Consider the following 24,258-nt stretch of genomic DNA (forward strand, 5'->3'; position numbering starts at 1 on the left):
CACACCTGACTGTATTGGTGCCCCTTCACTGAACTTGCTCCAGTTGATCAATGTCTTTCGTGTACTGGGGGCAGGAGGCCCCAAACTCAGTGCAGGGCTGTGCATGTGGTCTAGCAAGCAGTGAATGGAGGGAGAGAATCCTTCCCTCTCATGTCCTGGCCATGCTTCTCTTCATACAGGCAGGCTGCTCTTGGCCTTCTTGGCTGCAGGGGCTCACTGCTGACTCCTGGGCAGCTTGTTGTCCACCATGACCCCCAGGGCCTTTTCTGCTCAGCTGCACCCTACCGGGGGCTGTTGCCCAGGGTTAGGCCACCCCAGGGGAAGGACTTGGCATTTCTTCTCTCTGAAATCTAGTAGGTTCTTTTTGGCCCACTCTGCCAACTTGTCGAGGTTCCTCCAGAAGGCAGCACTCCAGTGTATAGACTGGTCTGCACCTCAGGTTTGTGTCATCTGAAAACTCTGTCAGCTCCTCCAGGACACTGATAGCATCATTAAGCCCCAGAAGAGACCCTGATGCATCCAATCAGTCTTTTACTCACCTCTTTGCCCACCTGTCACTCTCTCACTCCTCCTTCTCAACAGTACAGAAGGAGAAAAAATGTTGAATTGCTTGTTCTGAAATCAGGGACATCACTTCCCAATTAGTCATGAGCAAAACAGACTCAAAAGGAGGAAAATTAACTTATTTTATTACCAATTCAAATAGGGTTGTTTTTGTGGTTTCAGCCCAGCTGGTAACAAAGGACCACGCAGCCACTCGCTCACTCCTCCTGCCCCCATCCGGTGGGATGGGGAGGAGAATCAGAAAGGAGAAAAGAAAAGAAACGGAATCTTGCGGGTTGAGATAAGGGCAATTTACTGGGACAACACAAACAGAGTAGTTACAACAACAACAATGGAACTAGTAAAAGAATATACTAATATGAGTGATGCACAGGGCAACTGCTCACCACCCGGAACCTGATGCTCTGCCACTTCCCCCACTGAAAGCTGAGAGGCCCCCGCGCAGTCCGTTCCCCATTTGTATACTGAGCATGATGTCACATGGTATGGAATAGCTCCTTGGCTAGTTCAGGTCAGCTGTCCTGGCTGTGCCCCCTCCCAGGTTCCTGTGAAAATTAACTCTGTCCCAGCTGCACCCAGGGCAGTTGGATAGTGAGAAGAAAAGTTAAATACTACAACAGCACCTCCCCTTTCTCCTTTTTCCCAGGCTCAGCTTCATTCCTTCATTGCTGACTCCTCTACCTCCTTTCCCTGTGAGTGGGAAAAGGGGGAATGGGGACTACAGTCAGTTCCTAACAGGTCACCTCTGCTGCTCCCTCCTTATGCTTTTCCTGTGGCATCCTTCCCACAGGCTACAGTTCTTTCAGGAAATATCCAACTTCTCTGGCATTTGATCCTCCACAGGCTGCAGGGGAATCTCTTCTGCATCATATGGAGTTCCTCCTCCCCCTCTTCTTCACTGACCTTGCTGTTGGCAGGAATTTTCCTCACGCTCTTTTTTTTCCTTACTCCTGTTCCACTCTGGCATTTGTGCCCTTTCTTAAATACACTTTCACAGAGGTGCCACCGGCTTTGCTGATGGGTTAGCTTTTGCCAGCAGTAGGTCTGTTGCAGAGCTGGCTGGACTTGGCTGTGTCCGGCATGGGATAACCCATTGTCTCTTCTCCCAGGGGCTCCTGCTGCCCATCCGCTACCAAAAACAGGGACACAGACACCAATATAGAGCAAGAAGCTTGGCCTTGCTAAATGACATCCCCTGCTCTTCTAGTGTCAAGCAATCCAAACTACTCGTTGAGGGGGCATAGAGAGAAACAGAGGAGGCCTTGACACTGTGCAAGCACTGCTTAGCAATAGCTAAAACATGGCACTGTTATTAACACTGTTTTGGCCAGCAATGCAAAGCACCGTAGGAGCTGCTGTGAGGAAAGTTAACCCAAGGTGCTACCCAAAGTTGAAAATACCACAGCAACCATCTAAGAAATAGGATACGAAACAAGAAATGCAAGACCAATGTGGAAAGGATTAAGAGGGTAGGCTGTTCCTCTTGGCAGGTTTTGCAACAGTACAAGAGAAGAGCTTGGGTGGGGGGAATAAAAAGAGAATCAAACAACATGGCCAAGGTTGTTTGGTGTCAACTGTGAAGCAGCTCTGCACCTGATGCGAATTATTTCTGTGGTCAGGGAGAACCTGAGAGATTTCCCTCATTTGAAAAGATGAAGGAGGAGGAAGGACAGCACCATTTAGGCAAAAGGGACCTCAGAAGTTTCTCGGCCAATCTCCTGCTCAAAGCAGGGCCAGACCAGATTACTCAGGGCTTTATCCAAAGACGCCGTGGTCACTTTCTGGGATAAAGTCTGCACAAAGTCCCTGCAAAACAGCTTCCAGCATTTGACTATCCTCATGTTGGAAATGCTTTTCTCTATATGTACACCAACCCCCTTCTTTCAGCTCATTGCCTCTTGTCCTTGTGTCTCGTACCATGGACACGAGCCTGACTCAGTCTTCCTGGGAACACTGCAATGCTGCTACATGTTTCACCCAAGATCTTCCTTTCTCCAGGCTGGACAAACCCAGCTCCCTCAGCCTCTCCTCACAGGTAAAGTGTTCCTGCCTCGGACCATTACGGGGGCCCTTTGCTAAACTGGCTCCAGCTTGCCGACATCTTTCCTGTACTGGGATCTGAAATCTGGACACAGTGTTTGGTATAATCCCTTCCCTCAGTCACCTGGCCGTGATCCTGTTCTTATAGCCCAGGGTCCTCCTGTCCTTGCTTCCAAGGCACACAGCTCTGTCCTGTCCATCTCGCTGTCCACCAAGACCTTTCCAAAATGCCTCCTTCCAGCCAGGCGACACCCCACCCTTGCCACTGCCAGGGTTAGTCCCCTGCAGGGACAGGAACTGGCGTCTGTCCTTGTGGGATTTCCTGACTTTCATGCCAATGCATGCTCTCCTCTTCCTTGAAGCCTTTCCCTGAGCACAGGGGCCTGGAGACCATTTCAGGAAAGACTCAGGCACAGCAGGCATTCATTCCTTCAGCACCAGCTGTGCCTGCTGTTATTAAATCACCCTCCCCATTCAGCAGCAGCCCTTGTTCAGCCTTGGTCTCTCAGAAGTGACCAAAGGTCTTCTGTTTGCTTTTGACTTCCTTTGCCACCAGCATCTCCAACTGAATTTTTTTTCCTACACTCATGCCTCCACAACAAATGCAATATAAGGAAATTCCTGCTTTGTACCTGTCCTTGCTGACACCTCCTGGCAGCTGCGTCATGGCACCTGTCCTTTTCCTGGCCCAGCCCCACCGCCCATACACGGTCCCACAGCCCCACTCTGCAGGCACAGCACAGGAAAGGGTACAGTCATAGATGGGGAAAGTTCCCCCCATTGTGATCCCAATGGCAGCCTTCAGATCACAGTTCCCCCACAACACTCCTACTTTTGCAGCTTCCCCAGCACCCGACCCCTGCCCTGCCACAGCCTTGACCCATGTGGAGCTTTGCAGACAGCTCTGCTCCAGGGTCTGCCAGGGTCTGGGGAAGGAGCGAGGCTGGGCAGGGCTGTCTGTTCCCCAAAAGCAGCCCTTGGCCCAGGAGGAAGGTGGAGGTGGCCTCCCAGCAAATCTCACCCTTAAATATGGGGTGACCAGCAAGTGCTGAAAATGGCTAATGAGAGATGCTGGGGGTGACAAAGACACTGAGCCACATTGCGCGTCTGTCCATGGCACCGGGGGAACAAACCGGCCTCCTCCTCTCCTCTGTACCTGCATGTCTTCACTGTTTTCCACAAGCCCCGTCACTGCACCATGAACCCCTGGTGTCAGTCCTTGCCCTGCATGGCCACACATTGCAACCTCTACACAGATATTTTTTCTCTCCTGGGCACTTTCCAGCCCAGCCCAGCTCCCCCTAAACTATTCCCACCTCCCCTGCCCTCTCCCCAGTGCAGCCCAGTCTGGCATGGCCCCACAGCAGTGCCCACCACAGGGTGCGGCAGAGCTCTGGGCACTCACCCCACAGCCCCAGACCCTCTGAAGGGCACAGCAGCTCCTCGGGGGTGGAGAGGGCTGAGCCCCAGGGCTGGGGGGCATCTGTGGCACAAGGCCTGAGGAGATCCCCTTGTACGACGGAAGTGCTGCTATGGAGGCCAGCTCTGTCACACAAGTGCCCATTGCCTGTCCTTGCCTGCAGTCACAGGCCTGACACACCGCAGGGCTCTAACCAAGCTTGAAGAGCACTCAGGCCTTCCACCAACCGAAGGGTTCAGAAGGAAAGCATGGAAGTGGGAAGAGAGCAGCTCGGGAAAGACCAAGCACTGCTGCTCCCTGGCGCTGCTGCTGATCCGGGACTCTTTTCTTCTTCCCCTCTGCACACAGGCACTGCTCCCTGCAGCTACAGAGAAGGTCTCGGAGGAAGGATCTCAGAAAAAAAGACACTGCAGGGCCCTTTATTTTGTTTAAACACAAAGAAGGGCACAGCTCATTTGCACAGCCTCCAGGGCACAGAAAAGATGGATAGACTGTGATTTAGAAACAGGAGGAATAAAGACATTTCTTTGTGGAAAGCATTCAGATAAGTAAAACAAAGCAAAATAGAAGGAGTAAAACCACACCCAAAATCACCATAAAAAGACCAGCAAAAGACAGGTTGGGTCTGTAATGAGATATAAGTACTATGCAGAAGACAAGAGGCAGTTTATTCCTTCTAAAAAGCATCCAGTCATTAGTTTTCTCAGGGCACCCTTGATCTCATGGTTTCTCATGCTGTAGATGAGGGGGTTCATGGCTGGAGGCACCACCGCATACAGAACTGCCACCAGCAGGTCCAGGGATGTGGAGGAGATGGAGGGGGGCTTCAGGTAGGCAAAACTGCCAGTGCTTATAAACAAGGAGACCACAGCCAGGTGAGGGAGGCACATGGAAAAGGCTTTGTGCTGTCCCTGCTCAGAGGGGATCCTCAGCACAGCCCTGAAGATCTGCCCATAGGACAGCACAATGAACACAAAACACCTAAAGACTAAACAGACACCAACTACAAGCACCCCAAGTTCCCTGAGGTAGGCATCTGAGCAGGAGAGCTTGAGGGTCTGAGGGATTTCACAGAAGAACTGGTCCACAGCATTGCCCTTGCAGAGGGGTACTGAAAATGTACTGGCAGTGAGACAAGGGGAGTCAAAAGAATCTCAGTAGACATAATAAAGGGGGGTGAAAGATGATGTTTAGTGCTTACATTGTTGAAATTAGCTGAGGTAGAGACAGCCCTTGATAAGAAGAGCTGGTCCCAAGAACCAGCCAATGAGGTAAAGACAGTCCTTGATAAGAAGCAGGAGCAGGCCCCAAGAGCCAGCTAAGACTGGTCTTGCGGCTTGGGTGAATACCAAGAAATCACTGAGCCTGCGCAAGGAAAGAGGTTACTAGCGGTGACAAAGAGGAGTCATCTATCTTCATCTCTGCGACCACCAGACGACCACCATAAAGAGGCCCTGCGCAGGCACAGTTGGGAGGGGACTATGGAAATGACCTCTTGGAGCTAATTTTAATATGGAGCGGGGATAGGTCATGCATATGTATAGGCGTATTGTGAATATGTAATACCTGACTGTATAAACTTGAGGCGAACTGCCGAGTCGGGCGCGCACGACTTTGGTGGGACTACCCCTCGTGCCGCCCAGCGCTGAATGAACATACCTACTTTACAATCTCACTGATTGTGGAGTCTGTTTTCCGCACGTCACCTCAGCTGAAGTAATCTGCCCAGTTTAGGATACCAAAGTTTCAGACGGAAAGTTTAGAGCACAGCAAGAAGTGATGAAGAGAACATCACACGTAAACCATCTACCTCCAGAATACCAAAGCAAGCCTCGGTATTTTGATCACTATTTTCTACAGCGCTTTTTTCTAAGAGTTCCAAAGCTTCAAAATGAAGACTCCATGAATTCAAAGAGTTACCACATCAGAAAAGCAAAACCACACCAGTAAGTTTCTTCCTCCTGCGTAGGTTAAGTTGTTGATCGAATGCAAAGAGTTTTGTGTGCAAGAATTTGCCTGATTTGCATGCCCTTTCATTAAATGGAAGGATTATTGCTCTCATCCTCCATTTTTTTTTTTTTAGTATGTGTACATCACGATTTCAACTAAGTAGCCTTTCAGTTTATTTGATAGAAAATGTTTGCATGACTGTAAAGGTCACATTCTCTCTTTTACTCACCTGGTAGATTTTAGCATCTCTCATGAGTTTTTCTACAGGATATTAGTATTAAATCCATTTCCTCCAAAAATCTGCCCTGCGTCTGTAGCTACTTGGTTTGCAACATCACCCGCGAATGCCTTTGCAATGGAAGCGTAGTGCCAAGAATGACGAAATAAACTAAGTTAACCTTTGCCGGCTTAAAATTCTATGACATCCAAGAAGAATATAGTCATCGTAATTTCTTACTTTGCAAATCCAGCACACTCAGGAAATTTTACTCGAGGAATTCTCCATAACTTGGATCAGGTTCTCAACTGTAAGTTGAATTAGACTTTCAGTTTTTTAATTCTAAAATCCACTTAGGCACGGGGATTAAGTATTGAATTTTGAAGTTGTGCTTTACTTTTCATGAGATCTGTACTTAGCTCGCTGTTTATTCGTATTTCTTAAAACCTGCTAAGCGGCATGATTGGCAATGTTTTCTGCTCATATTAATACCGTGAGTCTTGTTTTACGTCCCTCACAGAGGTTTTTTTTTCCTTCCCTGAAAATCCCTGTTCATAAAAATTGAAGAACTTAAGTCTGTCCTGACAGGACTTGAGTTTCAGGGGTTTGGGTGGAGTTTTCTTTGAGATTTTACTGTTATCATCAGTAAGTTCTAGAAGAATCCCAGGAGTTACTGCATAGCTAGATTTACTTAGTGCTGAGCTGTACGCTTGAAAACCCAAGCGATATAATCAATCGCGCGTCCTAAATGTCAAGGAACAACCTTGAAAATGCTCTAGTAGTACATCTGGTATGAAAACATGGCATTTGGTCATATTTATTTTTATATATTTAACTTCAACAATTGGTTCTTTTGGAACTCGTACATCTTCAAAGACAATACCTCTGGTATCAGAGCAGCACTGACCCACGTTCATTTCCCGAAAAGGGAAGTTGACAGAGGTGCAGCTAAATTGGGTTCTTCCAATTTCCATTCCATTTTCATTCTTTAGTTTACTCAAAGCATACAATAAACCTTTTTTTTTCCCCAAACCCTTTCTTTTTATCCAAAAATCACCATATCTACAACAAACAACAGTTTTGCATTTACAGACCAGCATGCCCTTAATTTCTCACAGCTGGGCAGTTTACTTTCTCTGTATGTGGAATCAGTTCTGTAGCTGTAATCACTCTTTTGTCTTTTTTCTGGTTCATCTATATCCTTTGAGATGGGAGAGGAGAAAGCAAAGAACCTAACATGCAGGCAGTAGTGGAATACAGCTGTACTACAAACAAACAAACAAATAAATGAGATTTTTCAAGCTTTCAGACTCCTTTCCTAATGTTCAATGTCTAGTTTTGCCTGCTACTAAAACCGGTACTTTAGTTCTTTCTTTGTTTTCTTTCTTTCCTCCCCGTCCCCAGCCAAAAGAGAATTAACACCAGTGTCTCCGAGGCCCTGTTCCTTGAGCAGGAGGAGCTAAAATTAAAGCATATTGTGTGTTTATGGTTAAAGTTTTCCACCTTGCTTCTTACTTCTTACTAGGCACGCTAGTTCACATTAATTGGCACTTGTCGATTAAACGGTTCTCAAACGTTCTTTTGCAGCTGTGCAAAGTCGCCTTACTTTAGACCATTCTGCACAGTTCCTTATCTGAATGAATAAGAATATAATTATTAAGTACGTCTTATGAATAGCGTCTGTATGCTGTGAAAATGAAAAGATCATTGAAAATGCTCAGTTGCTTCACAGTCTTTTTTCTTTCATGGCAATTTGTTGCATTATTTGTTTAGCGGCAAATAGTAATTCCTGGCTTGTCAAATAAGCGGCATACACTTCATCTTTCTTCCAATTTGGATTCCAGGGCTGTTTGCTTCCACAATTAATTTAGTAAAGACTTTGCTTGCGGGAGCCTTTGGATCTGGATCGGTATGAACTAACAAAAAAAGAAAAAAGATGAGGGGAGTCAGTTTATCCTCACAATTAACAATCAGATACTTTTCTAGCTAGCGTGTTAATTTTTTTTTTAATGTGTGCTTCTACCATATAATAAATCTATCAATAAGTTAACAACCCTTTTTTCTTGGGAATTCCAAAAATAAACTGAGAGGGAGCAAGAGAGAGGAAGCTTCAGTGCACCTCTTACCGCAAAAGTCAAGATTTAATTAAATTCCTTCCAATCAGCATGGAAAGGTTCACCTCCTTTTCCATGTATTCTAAGTCTTAATGTTACCATCAGCTTCACAAAGAGTACAAAAGAAACCTATTCACAGCATATATGCAGAAATCAATGCTTAGAAAATAGTGTTGAATGCAAAATGTTAAGTTATCACCTGATTTCAAAGATCTTAACTTTGTTCTTCCAAGTGTAAGTTCCAAATAAGTGTTTTACTGTTAGAAATTAAACAGTCGTAAATCACATTTATGGTGTTCAGTAGATAACAGGTAGATTCCCTTGATGGTTCTGCCTTGAACAAGGAAGGAAACAACAAGAAAATTCAGCTTTATATGTGAATGTAGAAAGTTTTTTTGTCTTGAATTAGAAAGAATTTATGTGTTGGGGGTGAGCATGAACTTGTTATGTGAGACATGATGAAAGAGGTCTATTTGTAAAGTACCTTCATTGACACCACAGCAAAATCTGGGTTCTTGGACACCTGGAAAATGTCTTCCCTTAAGAAAATAAAATGTAACACCACAATCGTACAGTTTTTCTATTTTCACCAAAAGTTGGAGGTGTTTCTAGCAGCACCAGAAGCAACTGATCGCAGTCACCAAAGCAAGGTCCCTTGGGACGTGAGCCTGGCGACTAGTTTGCAAATTAACTCTTATTTGTTTGATAGCAGCAAAAATGGAGAGGAATTCTTGAATGGAGTTTTCATTTCACCACTCGGTTTCCTCCTTAGGCATCGCACAGCACGGAGACTTCTTCCTTCTACCTTGTGCTGATAAGCCGGTCACTGTTGCCAAAATCCGGAATAAAACTCCTTAACAGCAATGAGAAGTTAAGAAGCAGGCACTTCTTTATTGCAGCGCTGGGCACGCAGGGGATCATTCCACCTAGTGTGTGCACCTGTCTGGTTTAATCATGCAGGTTAAATACACACCTGTTATACATATTCACTAAATTTCTGGGAAATGCCATACATAATCAACAACTGTCCGATAAATCATTAGCATATGTAAATGTCCCTTTATGCAGGCGCAGTGAAGTCTCTGGTGGTCTTCAGAAGCCCTCTGGTGGTCTTCCATAGTCTTCCTCACTTTGTCCGATAGTTGACCTCTCTTATGTCATTCTGCGCAGTACGATTTTCGCCATCATGTATTAGATTCACATACAAAGTACATTCAATGTTAATTCTTGAATTTAACGTTTCGTGTGATTGGCCCTCAGTCACACCACCTTATCAATATTCTTATACTAAAACATTCATTGGTTAATCTTACTTAATTCCACTAACTGGAATCTTGATGCAAGTGGGGTTTCTAAGCAACAGAACTAAGGTCCATAACGATCTCTCTTAGTTTCTTAGGACAAAACACTACAAACTAACAAATTGGTCAAAGTTTCTATGGTTAAGTAATTTTAGACAATACTTATTCTTTTATGATTGTATACAGCACATTTTGTATGTTCCTAAGTTTCTATGACTATATTGTGAGCTTCAAACCCCTATATTCTACAATCTTTACCTCTTGATCAAATCCAGCTTATATAAAATTTTAACTTATCAGAATATTTGTAACATTGACTGTGAAAGTGAGATTTGATAAATGATATATATATTAACGCTATGGTTAAAACAATGGACAAAGGGTAACCGGGGTGATAATTACCAAGTCTAGTCAAGTGATTAACTAGTAATTATTCATAAGTTTTGCAGTTCTTTGCTCTTAGGACGAGATGTTCCTGTACGCTAGATGAGAACAATGTTGAGACTGACCACATGTGATTGAAACTGCGTTAAGCTTCAAGATCAAAGAACAAGGACAAGGATAAAGACTTCAAGGACAGCCAGCAAGAACTTCAATGGGTCGGTGGTCGCAAAAGCAGCCCTTCGACTCAAAGCGATCCTTCATTGCGCATGATCGGATGTAGGCAGTACTAAGATAATCAGTTGCAATCATTTTTATGTATATGTATACTAATCTGATTAATATGCAATTACTTATTCTATATAACCTGCTTGTGCTAAAGTTGTGACATGCACGCTAGGTGGAATTATCCCCCGTGCATCCAGCGCTGCAATAAAGAATGCCTGCTTTCCAAAACTCCAAAACGAGTCTTAGAGAATTTCTTCGACCGCCTTTTCGGTATCAGGAACTGGTCCTGCTCATCATCATAAATATATTCAGTTTTGACTAAGGGTCGCAATGAAGGCAGCTCCAACTTCTCCACTCTCTCTTTTGCTGCCTGCAGGTCCTTAAAGGGGTAGCCAATTTTTGATCTTGGAGGAATTTCCTCATGGACAGTACCCGCAAGGAGCTGCTCCTTAAGAGCAAGTTGCAAATGTTTCACTTGGTTCTTTTCTGCTTCAAGTTGTGCTTTTGTTGCCGAAAAACTCAGAATAAAGAAGTTATCAACACCAATTTAGTGTAGATAAGCAGACACTTCTTTATTGACGGCCGGGTGCACGGGTGAGTCCTCTCACGAACCACGCACACCTGAACACCAAAATCACACACCTTGTATTAAACTTACTCATACATATTCATTAGATTTCTGAGAAATGTTATGCATATTCATTAGATTTCTGGGAAGTTCTTAGCATATGTAAATGTCCTTTACGCAGGCGCAGTGAAGATCTCTGGTGGTCTTCAGAAGCCCTCTGGTGGTCTTCCATAGTCTTCCTCACTTTGTCCGATAGCTGACCTTTTTGTGATTCTGCGCAGTACGATTTTCGCCATCATGTATTAGATTTACATAAAGTACATTGAATGTTAATTCTTGAATCTAATATTTCTAGTGATTGGCCCTCAGTCACACCACCTTATCAATATTCTTATACTAAAACAATCATTGGTTAATCTCACTTAACTCTACTGATTGGAATTCTTGTTAATTAGATCGAGGTAAATCTTTACCAAAGCTTCCGTGGTTAACTGATTTCAGACAATACTCGAATTCTTATAGTTACACATAATACATTTTCTTAAGTTCCTAAGTTCCTATTAATTTGAAATTCTGACATCTGTTATCTAAGTTCTAAATGTTCCTACTAGATGATTTTAACCAATTCCTCCGGCCTTGTACAGGGCTGTACAGGGGATTGCACAGCAGCTGTTAGTTGTTGGTTAAATATATAAAATATAATTTTGCTAAAATATTTCTTATAATTCCATATTCCTATTAAATTATAAATATGATTAATTCTAACTAATAACAAATCAATAACAAATCAGTAACACTTTTATTCCCACCACTTGTCCCAGAAGGGACTGAACAAGATTTTGGAGGGATTCAATAATTTGAGATTCTGCAGTGAGGTGGCAATCCCTATCCTCCACTGCTGCAGCCAGACTGGCACCAAGAACGGCACAAGACAATTGCTTTTCCTTTCCCTGATTGCACTCTAGCATCTTTTTGTAAAGTGACCATCCGATCAACAACGCTCTGCAGATTATGCCAATTTCCCTGAGCCCAGTCTATCCCAAGCACAGAGGGTCGCGCTTCATGTTTTTCTAAAAAAATCAAACAAAACTTCTTTCCCCAAAGGGGCAATTTTACTATCACTCATCTTACACAAAGAGGGGAAACAGTAGTCTCAGGAAGGCAGCACGTAAAGTTTCAGACACAACACAACACAAGCCTGCTCCCCTCACGTTCCTAAGAGGTCTCACGTATAAAAGCAGGGAAGCAGTCATATTAGGAAGGCATCACGTGAAGTTTCAAACACCTTATAAAGAGTGGGGAAGCAGTTTTCTCAGGAAGGCAGCACGTAAAGTTTCAAACACCACAAGCCTGCCCCCCTTATGTTCCTGAGAGGTCTCATGTATTTGGGAAACAGTACGGCACTCTCGTCTCAAGGGATCCTGTCCCTGACGCCAATTTAAATGTCCCGATCCAATGTCGGAAAAGGTTTCGATATGATCCCAAGAGCGAGATTAAGACACAAACGAGGTCAAATGCCACATACCCAGAAGAGCTTTTATTATCAAAAGTATCAAAAGTGGAAAATGGTGGCGATAGGATAGAATGGAAGAAAAGGTAGAAATTAAGCAAGCAGTTGGGATAGGATTGCAAGGACAGTCACCACCACGGATCCAGGGGCATCCCGTTGGTCCTCAATCTTCAATTCTTTGGTGGTAAAAAAGGCCGCCACAGCTTGTCTCTACGGGTTTTTATAGGGCATATTTCGATAATGTCATGCGCTGCAGGTTTGGTCTATCACATGACCTTCGCGTTATCGACACCAGAAACCAGTATCTTATCAGCTCCAGCCCCGTTTCCTCCCCTGGATGCCTCAACGGCCTGGTAATCATCCTTATGGACAGAGGAGTGTCCTTTTAAACAGATCATCTCAGAGACAAAGGGCTCGAGATAAGCAGTTCACAGTTCCTTGAGATGACAGCCCAGTCCCTCACACCTAACAATCTTTGAGGCAAATGCTTCAAGATAACAATTCAGTCTCTTACACAGTCACTGCCCACCTCAGGCACATACGGTTCCTGGAGATCCCCCAGGCTCTCCAGGCATCTCCACACTCCTGGGGGATGTCCTCTGCCCTGTCATGTGTGCGACAGCCCTGGGTATGTACCACAGTGACAACTCACCATCTCCACTGTCACCACACACCAGTGGGAAGGTCAGAAATCCTACCCTTGGTCTCCAACAGCTACCTACATGACCATGAGCTTTTCTCTTTGAAACAACAGGCCCTCTTGGCATGAAATTCCTTCGTACTATTGTTGACATCAGCTCAGGAAGGACAACTCCATCTTGAGGAACTGCACTGGGGATATGATATTTCGTTACAGAGATGCTATGAGAGAGTCAACTCTGACCCAGTGTTAGACACAATCTTATACAGTTTAAATGTGAGACAGAGAAGGTTCATTCCTCTGGAGAGTGAGATAAATACAGAAATTTATGCAGGAACATAATAGCAAGATGTAACAATGCAAAAAATATTAACAATTGTAAGAAACAAAGTACAGGCCTGCAATGGGAAAACATGGGAGTCATTTGTGGAGAGACACAGAAAGTTTATCACTATTGAGAAACATCCCTGAAATCACTTTCCTAATGCCATCCTTGAGCTCCTGGTTCCTCATGCTGTAGATGAGGGGGTTCACTGCTGGAGGCACCACTGAGTACAGAACTGCCACCACCAGGTCCAGGGATGGGGAAGAGATGGAAGGGGGCTTCAGGTAGGCAAATATGCCAGTGCTGATAAACAGGGAGACCACGGCCAAGTGAGGGAGGCACGTGGAAAAGGCTTTGTGACGTCCCTGCTTAGAGGGGAACTTCAACACGGCCCTGAAAATCTGCATATAGGACAGCACAATGAAAACAAAACACCCAAATGCTAAACAGGCACTAACCAAAAGAAGCCTGGCTTCCCTCAGGTAGGAGTGTGAGCAGGTGAGCTTGAGGATCTGGGGGATTTCACAGAAGAACTGGTCCACAGCATTGCCCTTGCAGAGTGGTAGGGAAAATGTATTGGCAGTGTGCAGCACAGCATAGAGGAACCCACTGCCCCAGGCAGCTGCTGCCATGTGGACACAAGCTCTGCTGCCCAGGAGGGTCCCGTAGTGCAGGGGTTTGCAGATGGCAACGTAGCGGTCATAGGCCATGACAGTGAGGAGAGAGTACTCTGCACCAAACAAGAAGAATACAAAGAAGACCTGGGCAGCACATCCCAAGAAGGAAATGGCCCTGGTGTCCCAGAGGGAATTGGCCATGGATTTGGGGACAGTGGTGGAGATGGAGCCAAGGTCAAGAAGGGCGAGGTTGAGGAGGAAGAAGTACATGGGAGTGTGGAGGTGGTGGTCGCAGGCTATGGCAGTGATGACGAGGCCATTTCCCAGGAGGGCAGCCAGGTAGATGCCCAGGAAGAGCCAGAAGTGCAAGAGCTGCAGCTCCCGCATGTCTGCAAATGCCAGGAGGAGGAACTCAGTCATGGAACTGCTGTTGGACATTTTCTTCCTCTGGGCAGGAGGACCTGTCATAGGAGAGAAAGACAGCGCCAAGTTATGGGAGACTACTCTGAGCAACATCAAAGCCATTTCCCACAGGCCCTCCCGCTCCCACACACACAGACCCTTTTCTCTTTCTAGGAGACCTTCCTTCAGGCCTGTGGTTTGAGCCCTGCTTGGCTGGTCAAGTGTGCAATGAAGAGCAGGGCCTCTGCCCATGGGCTCTTGAAAAGTCAGCCCTGCTCTGCAGCAGTGGGTTCAAGGGAATGGTGGGGGCAGGGGCCAGTCTGCCATCCCAGTGCTAAGGAACCACAGTGGTAAAAGAAGTTTAAGAGTTCTAGGGTTTTTTACAGCTCCCCCATGGCCCCTGGGGAGTTTTCGTGGCTCTCAGAAACCCTCATCATTTCTGCTGCACTCAGTGAGAACAGAGCGAGTCCTGCGAGGCAAGCGGATTGCCTGTGGCTTAGTGCAGAGGAAAGGGAGCTGGTCTGTCCCTCCCTTTAGTTCCCAGCTGCGCTGTGCTTTCACCATTCAGAGATGGAGGGTGATCATGCTCCCATGTTACCCTGAAAAGCCACCAGAAACTGCTGAGAGCAGAGACATCCACTGCAGACCACCAAATGTCTCACCCTTTCTGTAGGTCTCAGAACCCTGCTTCAAGCCAAGGGCACACATGGCTCATTTCACAAACCTAACAGCATTTCCTCAGTCAGAGCCTCTCTGTGGTTTTCCATGGGGCTTTCAGATAACACAAAGCTGCTATAGGACAGGTTTGCATCCTGCAGGGCAGCTGACAGCTTGGAAGGACACCCTGAGGTGATAGCCAAGTGACCCGATGTGATGGCATCTCTCTAAGGGGAAATCAACTCATGCCCCAGCCCACAGACAGCATTGACCATAACCCCACAGACTACGGGAAAGCTGGGACACTTCTTCCCATGGACATACCTGCACAAAAGGGCCTACAAGATCAGTGTGTGATTCTGCAGCTGAAAGTCCCATCCCCAGAGAACCTGGCAGCAGGAACAAGATAACAGTACACAGACAAGCAGAGAAACAAGGAACAATACAGTGAGGGTCTGGCTGAGAAAGGCAAGGGGAGAGGCAGCTGGGCACTCGGGAAAGTGTTACCCTTACCCAGCTGTGCATGCCACCTCCCAGACACCAACAGTGCCAGGCAGTTGCTCTCAGCCCCTGGGCTCTGCAGAGGGAACTGGGCACGTGGCTGGAGAGCTGCACTGTGGCTCTGCTGGAGCTCTGGCTGCTGAGGAGATGGTTCATGCCTTGGACCCCCCAGCTCTGAGGGCAGAGGCTTTGCTGGGAGGGAGAGGAGGCAAGGGGGCTTGCTCACAGGAATGGGTCTGCATTGGAGGGGATGATGGAGAGATTTCTGAATTCTCCCTCCCACAGCATTTCTGGTTTTAGTTTCCTCTCATTCCCTGCTCAATCCCCTGCTGCCAGAAGATTTTCCTCCTGGGAAGTGTTTCCCTGTCACTTCTCAGACACCCTATCCCAACCTTTGTGCACTCACCTTGGCCCTACAGAAACGTGCCTGCTGGCAGGGCACTGGCTGGGTCCATGTTCCTGTGCAGGTGGAAAAGTGCGGGTTAGAACAACCCTGCTGCATCCAGCAAAGGTGATGCTGGTGCTGTCCACAGGCAGAGGAGTAGCTAAAGGCACTTTAGGTGGCTCCTATCAGACCTACTGGTGACTCAAAGTTACAGCTCAGGAGTCTCAGGGACTTATTCAAGCATGAGAGCTCCTTTTCCATTTCTCCCCACAAATTGCCCAAGGGAAGGAAAGAGAAAACACAGACTCAGAAAAGCTTCTTACCTTTATAGCAAGCCCTGCCTTTACCTTCCCCTTGAAAAGTCTCCTCAGAAATGTCCTGTGGTGTTCTGGAGCTGTGAGAAGGCCTCACCCACGCAGCACCTTCTCAAACCAGAAGGACCTTCTCCTGCCAGGACTTCTTTCTTCCACCTACAGCTTCTCCCTGCACTGCTGTGGGGAGGGGAGGGCAGGAGAGCTGACCCTGGCAGGAGACAAAGTCCCTGGCACGCAGACCCCTTGGGCACAGGGTCCCTGCTCGGAAGAACAGAACTGGGCACCCCTGGCTTCACACCTGGCTTCACACCCCTGCAGTCATTCGCCGGTGAAAGGAGCCAACATGTCCTGTCCTTCTGACGGTGCAGCAGGGAAGCTGTACTCCAAAGCACATTTATTTTTTTCTATAGCAAAGAAACTGTGAGAATCCTCCTAACAGACCCCACAGGCTCTGGGATGTGCCAGCTTTAGGAGGTCATTCCAGGAACTGCCCCTGCATTGCCCTGCAGCCAGAGACTTACCCTGTGAAGGGCTGTCAAGATTTTTCTCCAGGTCAGCTCTCATCTCTCCTCCCACCCCACACTGCCTTTAACCTCCCTCGCCCTTCCCTCCTCTCCCCTCGGTGCCTGCAGGCAGTGCCCTCAGCCCTGCTGAGCTTTGCAGAGGAGCTGCTCCTGGGCAGAGCTGTCTCTCTGCAGTGCTGCCTGCTTGCCATGAGCTCCCTCCAGCCCAGGAGCCCAGCCCAGCTCAGCAGCAGAGGACCAGCCCAAGGCAGCCCTTTCTCTGCCCCCTCTGGGCTCCCTCCAGGTGTCCCTGGGGCTCCAGGGGAACCTGCTGGGAAACAGGCTGAGGCAATCACTGATGATCCTTTCCCCATCTAGGGAGAGCCATTTCTTTCCTGAAATAAAACTTTCCACTCAGTGACAAAGTTACAGCTACATGCCACCTTTTTTCTTTCCAGAAACATAATCCTTCTCTCAGAGTTACTTTTAATGTACCACTTTTTTCGTGTTGTTTTTTAGACAGGATAGTCAGACAGTGAAAGGCAGGGATCTCCTTTACACCTACAGACAGAAGGCATCCATGGGTCAGTGGTGACACTTCATCCTGCCTTTCTATTAATGGCATCTGAAGGAGACTCAGCTCCCTCCCATGCACACCACAAAGCCACAGGAGGTGGGATTCCTCTTGACTCTCTTCAGGTGGGCACAAAATAGACACCTGAATGTGAGCTCCTCATCTCAAGTCTCTTCTGAATTAATGGAGATGGAAGTCAGGAGTCAGGTGTTCAGATGCAAATACCTGGTGACATTTGAGTTGCCAGAGGTGGTCCAAGATACATGTAGGTAACAGCAAACTGTAATGGAGAAGTTCATAGAGGCAGGGGAACATCTCGGGAATCATGGATGAGCCTGGTGTGAAATTCCTTTGGCCAAGTGACATGACAGCTTATGCCCAAATAAAGGCCAAAAGAACCTTTTCCTACTCCTTATCTCCATGGCACTTTATACAGGTATTCATATGAACGATTGCAGTCATGTGCCATATGGAGAGCTAGCTCCCTCTTTTTTCCATCAGCTGAATTTACTCTACCTCCACTGACTATAATGGCATGTGTCCCATGTTCGTCCCCACATGGCCTAACACAATTCAGGGCAGGTACTCTATTTAATGTCCAAATCCAGGGCCACAGAGCTATACGAGATGCCAAGGCTGGCATGGACCTCACAGGACCTACAGGAAAGCAATTCCCACTCAGGGTGGTACATCACAGACACTCCAGACGGCATCACAGAGAGTGCGATTTGGTGCCTGTGTGCCCTTGACTGATGCCATCAGTCAGAGGCATCAATCATCAGATGCCATCAGAGAGGCAAGGTCCATCCCTTCCCCAGCCAAGAGCTGCTGGCATTGCATGGACATAAAGCATGTCACACAGGGGTTTTTACTCACTCCCTTGATGATCCAATCAATGAAAAGACCAAGAATTTTCAGAGTGTTCCTGGATATATCTTGTCTTCAAGGACAGCATCCTCCAAGCACAGCAATGGTCCATATCAAAAGTCAGTAGAAACTCAGGAAGGAATTCAAGTGCACCAAGATGAACTTTTGGTACTTCAGGAACTGTTACAGAAGAAAAAGAGATAAGGTAGGACCACTGCTGAGATGAGTAAGATTAGTTGTAGATAGATCTGAGGTACTGTATGTCACAGCCTCGGTTACCATCAGCCAGCTCTCCCAGGCCATTGAGGTGTGAGGCAGGACTCTGGAGGAGAACAACCAGCAGTGGATGGGGATCAAGCCTGGGGTTACTCAAGCAAACTACACCCTTACCACTCCATAGGAGCCACAAGGGCTGCATCCAAGGGTGCTGAGAGTGTTTTTTTCTCTAGGAGGTGCTGGTCTGTTATTACCCCAGTAAGAAAGGGATTCAGACACTGTGAGCTACCTTTTAAAATTATGTTCATCATCGTTAACACTGTAAGGAGAGAATCATGCAGATTATCTTCGGTCCCTTTAGATGGTGGAAACCCCAGGTGGTGTAGCATTGAAGGGGCCTTCAGCCCAAATGCAGCAAAGCATGCAGACCCCATCCGTAGAAGACAGGCTCCTGTTTTGGTCATTCAGGCTACTGTAGGATGTTTCTTACAAGGAACAAGTCTACTCATCGTCTCAATAGTCAAACAGAAATGATGTTTTCATGAGAACATCTTGCTGCACAGTTAGATACAGGCAAGGCCACGCAGGAGACGTAATGACCAGTACAGAGTGGGAACTGCCTGCAGGTCTTGTGTGACAACATGCTGCTGAGGTTGTCCTGTGGCCAAGGGATCTGTGCAGCAGAGAACAGGTTTGATGGCCGTGCTGTACGTGCAGCACAGCGCAGCCCTAAGAACTGTATGTTCAATAGTCTTCTGGTCAGGATGCATATTCAGGTTTCCCTGTGAGAAGTCTGTGCTCCTCTACGGTGCCACAACTGGTGTGCTGTGGCCCAAATGTGCACTGCCAGGAGGAGCTGGACACCCATGGCTTGTCATAGAACTGTGACGTTTTTGGATTAAACAAGACGTGGTGGGACAGCTTGCTGAGCTGTGGTGCTGCAATGGAGGAATACAGGCTCTGCCCAGGGAGCAGCAGGGAGGATGAGGACTATGGCCCCATGTATAAAAGGGAAGCTTGGATTTGTGGAGGTCCTCTCTGTGACAGACAACAGGTTGGACTAGCTTTTGTCATTTAGCATCAGAGCAGGAGTCAGCAAGAGTGACCTCGTGTTGCGGAGAATCCACAGGGGACATCACACACAGACCAATGTGATCAAGTGAAGCCCATTTACTACAACTTTTAACACAGTTATATACCTTATGCGCTTGTGCACACGCCTTATACAATACTCTAATTGGTACAATACCCCATTTTACGCGCCGCTCTCTTATCCTCTATTGGCTGCTCAAGCTTCTTCACAAGGTGTCCAGCGGTTACTTATCTCATTCTTCGGCATCCAGGAGTTGTTTGTCAGGCTCTTCTTATCTTCCTTTTCCCAGCGTACAAGGACACAGCGTCCTTGTCTGCTTCAGCACTTTGTAAACTTATGCTTCGTTCCCAGCTAAAGGCTGGATTGCTCACATGCCCTCGCCCAGCCAAGAAATCCTCAACAGTGTAGGTCTGTGAGAGAGGGTTGAGGAATGTTAGTGAGAAACAAGGGTATTGCTAATGGCTGTAGCAAATCCTTACAAGCATGGCTGAAAACAGAACTGGAAGGCAGCTGATGTCGGTGTGTGGAGGTTGAGGAAGAGGATTGTCCTGGGAAGATGGCAGGAAGGCAGGCCCCTCCTGGGCAAATGCGGGCTGATATAGACATTTCCATGTAGTGTGCACGGAGAGATCCATGTAGGTGTATCAGTGAGTGAGTTAAAGGCAGGGAAAAGACTTGAGCTATCGGGGCGGGGGTCATGCTGAAGTGAAACAGGTTGAGTTTGTAATTTGAGGCAACAGCAGAAGAAGGAGGATGTGCAGTTCAGCACTGGGATGTGGTGCTAAATAGAGGATTCTAGCAAGTCTGGCCCTTGGAAATCTTGGGTGTAAATGAGCATTAGCAAGGCTTTAAAAGAAAAGGGATGGCTTGTGGGAGCTCACAGGCATTGGCAAATCCTCAGAAAACCCCAGCTTGGTGTTGGAAGCAAGGAAGCAGGCACAGGCACAGGACAGTGTAGGTGTGGTGGAGATGGCCAAGGGCCTTGGTGGGTCTTTGACACCCCAACAGAGCAGAGACCCTTGTTCTCTTGGCTATGGCTTCTGTCTCTTCCAATGAGCCCCACTAGTGGACATGAGGTCCTTACAGCTCCAGTGCTGTGTTGCCTCCTCAGCCACCCTCCACAGAACCTGCAAGGTGTTGTACTGCTGACCTGTACCTGGCAGCATCACACACACTCCCACTTCACATTGCCCCCAGGAAGAGCCCTGATCATCCCAAGAGGAAATGGTGCCCCCTCCCCAGGGGATGGGGGTCAGGGCTTGGCCATCCAGCTTGCTGAAGCACATCAAGGGCTTTCACAGTGACCACCACATTTAAATTTCCTCATGTACCCAGTGCCTCAACTTCCTGCTTCACCAACCCCCAGGGACAGGAACTTTGTCTGCTCATTCCCTGCATGGTCTCTTCAGTGACGGACTTCAGCAGGGCCTGCTAACACCCTCACAAACCTGGAAGTTTGCTTCTGACTTGGACTTCTCTAGAGGCTTGGTCAGTCTTTAAGGATCTACAATTGAGGAACTCAGCACCAGAGGGCTCATTAGCATGCAAAACAGCCCAAGGAGCCAAGCCTGGGCATAATTTGCCTTTAGTCTTGTGGTAGGCTGACCCTGAATGGGTGCCAGGTGCCCACCAAAGCCACTCTATCCCTCCCCCTCCTCAGCTGGACAGGGGAGAGAAAATATAACAAAAGGCTCATGGGTCAAGATAAGGACAGTTTAATAAAGTGAAAGCAAAGGTCGTGTGCGAAAGCAAAGAAAAACAAATGATGTTATTCTCTACTTCCCATCAGCAGGCAATGTCTGGCCACTTCCTGGGAAGCAGGACTTCAGTACTTGTAGTGGTTGCTCCAGAAGACAAAAATGCTCCCCTTCCATCTCCCTTTACTCAGCTTTTATAGCTGAGTAATATGCTATGGAATATCTGTTTGATTAGTTTGGGTCAGCTGTCCTGGCTATGTCCCCTCCCAAGATCTTGCCCAGCCCCAGCCTGCCATTGAGGGGGGCAAAAATGTTGGAGAGGCAGCCTTGATGCTGTGCCAGCACTGCTCAGCAGTAGCCAAAACACTCCATCTCAGCCAGACCCAATACAAGTCTTCAATTTTTCTGTGGTGAATTAGAGAGATTTCAGGAGTGTAGTCAAAGTGAGAAGATGTCAAAGCAAAGAGACCAAGTGAATGAAATGCTTGATTTTGAATAGCCAATTCTGCATTTATCCCAATGAATTTGGGTTACAGGAATGTCTTCAAGGAAAGTCTGCACCACCTAGACCCATGTGGCTGGACTGGCAGAGCCACCCCCCAGCAGGGGCAATCCCCATCTCCCAGGCTGAGGCATGCAGTCAAGATGCAAATGTCTGCAGTGCCACATTCCTAGAGGTCTCCAGGCAGAGCGGGACCAATATTTTATGACCCACTGAGGCTGAACTATCAATCCCAGTTCCACCCATCTCTTTATCCATACATCCATCCCTCCATCCCTCTGTCCATCCTTCCAGATGTCCTGTATGCAATCATATAATAAAACACACCCACTGATCATCCAGCCTCATCCAGAAATCCAGCCCTTTCATCCTAGAAAGCCATGAGGTTGGTCTCTCATGATCCGCCCTGGACAAATCCATGCTGGCCAAGCCCAGTCACCTTCCTCTTCATCTTCCCAGAAATATCATCCAGGAGGACATGCTCAGGGACACACTGCTCTCCTATAGGAGGTTAAACAGCCTTTTGTTCCCCTGGTCATCCTCTGGCCTGTGTTAGAAGATAGCTCTCAACTTTTTTGGAAGCCATCAGGGACTTGTCCTGATCTTCATGATCTCTCAAAAAAGATGCAGGGTGAGCCTTGCTGAGGAATTGGCTTGCTCCCTCCCCAGCCTTGGATGATTCCCCTCTGCTCCCAGGGGCTCTTCAAGGCTGAGTTTGCTAAAGTAACCTCTGACTTGATCCCCACTTACTGCTGGTTGTTCTCCTCCAGGGCCCTGCCACCAGTCACAAAGGCCTGGCAGAAGTCACAGCCAAAGAAGTCATTAAGTTCCTCAGCCTTACCTGCTCCTACACTTAGGAAGCTCAGCAGCAGGCCCACATGATCCCTGTCTATTCTTTTACGATTAATGAACCAGTATCAGCTCATCTTGCTGCCTCTGTCCTCCCCTGCATCTCTCAAGGCAATGGGACCTTTGGCTTTGGCATCGTCCCTACATCCTGGGACAAGGTTTCTACATCCTGTTGGCAGCTTTCCCTGCTTCCACCTCCTGCCTGCTGCCTTTTTTCTGTGGAGCTCAGTCAGTTCACACAAGCAGCCTACGGAGATGGTTGCTTCTCTTCATGGGTGTTTGGGGAGATCCTTCTTGTGCTTGGAGGAGGCTGTCCTGAATGGCCGATCAGATTTCCCATGCTGCTTCCCCCTTCAGAGCTGCTTTCCATGGCACCACTTGTCTCAGTCTCCTGAGTATGTCAAAGTCTTCTCCTCTGGAGTCTCAGGTCTGTGCTCTGCTGCTGGCCTTACTCACTGCATTTTGGCATCTGCTCCCCCACTAATTCATTGCCATGGCAGCCAAGACTGACACTGAATATCATCACATCCTTAACCTGCTGTTCCTTGTTGGCCAGGATCAGGTCGAGGTGAGAATCACCCTTGGTGGCCCACCTGGCAGCTGTCTGAAGAAGTTGTCCCAATAGCCTTCAGGCTGTTGGCACCCTGCTGCTTTGCCTTGCCAGGGAATGCCAGGGCACTTAAGTTCACCACAGGAACCTGCTCATGAACCTGGAGACTTCCTGGGGTTGCTGACAAAAGACCTTTTCTGTTTCCTTTCCCTGAGCAAGCACTTTTTGTAACTGCAAACACAAGGTCACTCTTGCTGACTCCTGCTCTGATCCTAAATGACAAAAGCTAGTCCAACCTGTTGTCTGTCACAGAGAGGACCTCCACAAATCCAAGCTTCCCTTTTATACATGGGGCCATAGTCCTCATCCTCCCTGCTGCTCCCTGGGCAGAGCCTGTATCCCACCATTGCAGCACCACAGCTCAGCAACTTGTCCCACTACATCTCAGTCCAAAAACTTCACAGTTCTGTGACAAGCCATGGGTGTCCAGCTCCTCCTGGCCATGCACGTTTGGGTCACAGCACATCAGTTGTGGCAGCGTAATGGAGCACAGACTTCTCTGAAGGAAACCTGAATACTGGTCCTGACCAGAAGACTATTGAACATACAGTTCTTAGGGCTCCGCTGTGCTGCACGTACAGCACGGCCATCAAACCTGTTCTCTGCTGCACAGATCCCTTGGCCACAGGACAACCTCAGCAGCATGTTGTCACACAAGACCTGCAGGCAGTTCCCACTCTGTACTGGTCATTACGTCTCCTGCGTGGCCTTGACTGTATAGAACCGTGCAGCAAGATGTTATCATGAAAACATCATTTCTGTTTGACTATTGAGACGATGAGTAGAGTTGTTCCTTGTAAGAAAATCCTAGTAGCTTGGATGACCAAAACAGGAGACTGTCTTCTATGGATGGGGTCTGCACGCTTTGCTGCATTTGGGCTGAAGGCCCGTTCAATGCTACACCACCTGGGGTTCCCACCATCTAAAGGGACCGAAGATAATCTGCATGATTCTCTCCTTACAGTGTTAACGATGATGAACATAATTTTAAAAGGTAGCTCACAGTGTCCGAATCCCTTTCTTACTGGGGTAATAACAGACGAGCACCTCCTGGGGAAAAAAACACTCTCAGCACCCTTGGATGCAGCCCTTGTGGCTCCTATGGAGTGGTAAGGGTGTAGTTTGCTTGAGTAACCCCAGGCTTGATCCCCATCCACTGCTGGTTGTTCTCCTCCAGAGTCCTGCCTCACACCTCAATGGCCTGGGAGACCTG

At 47.4% G+C, this 24,258-nt stretch overlaps 1 protein-coding gene across 2 annotated transcripts; it reads right to left on the reverse strand.

The window, feature by feature from the left end:
* Nucleotides 1–4,668: 4,668 nt before the first annotated feature.
* On the reverse strand, nucleotides 4,669–14,400 carry LOC138683169 (olfactory receptor 14A16-like). Of its 2 annotated transcripts, XM_069774697.1 has the most exons (2): nucleotides 13,411–14,313; nucleotides 4,669–4,737 (listed from the first exon to the last, which is right to left on the reverse strand). In XM_069774697.1, the coding sequence occupies exons 1-2, from the start codon at nucleotides 14,311–14,313 to the stop codon at nucleotides 4,669–4,671; spliced, it is 972 nt and encodes a 323-aa protein (XP_069630798.1). The 2 variants fall into 2 exon arrangements, with proteins under 2 accessions (XP_069630798.1, XP_069630797.1); XM_069774696.1 differs by lacking the exon at nucleotides 4,669–4,737 and having other exon boundaries at nucleotides 13,209–14,400.
* Nucleotides 14,401–24,258: the final 9,858 nt, after the last annotated feature.

The sequence above is a fragment of the Haliaeetus albicilla genome, chromosome 31 (assembly GCF_947461875.1).
Source record: "Haliaeetus albicilla chromosome 31, bHalAlb1.1, whole genome shotgun sequence".
Lineage (NCBI taxonomy): Eukaryota > Metazoa > Chordata > Aves > Accipitriformes > Accipitridae > Haliaeetus > Haliaeetus albicilla.

Excerpts from the sequence above, each read along its gene's own strand:
- LOC138683169 (XM_069774696.1), bottom strand. The coding sequence starts at position 14,400 with ATGGCTTTGATGTTGCTCAGAGTAGTCTCCCATAACTTGGCGCTGTCT.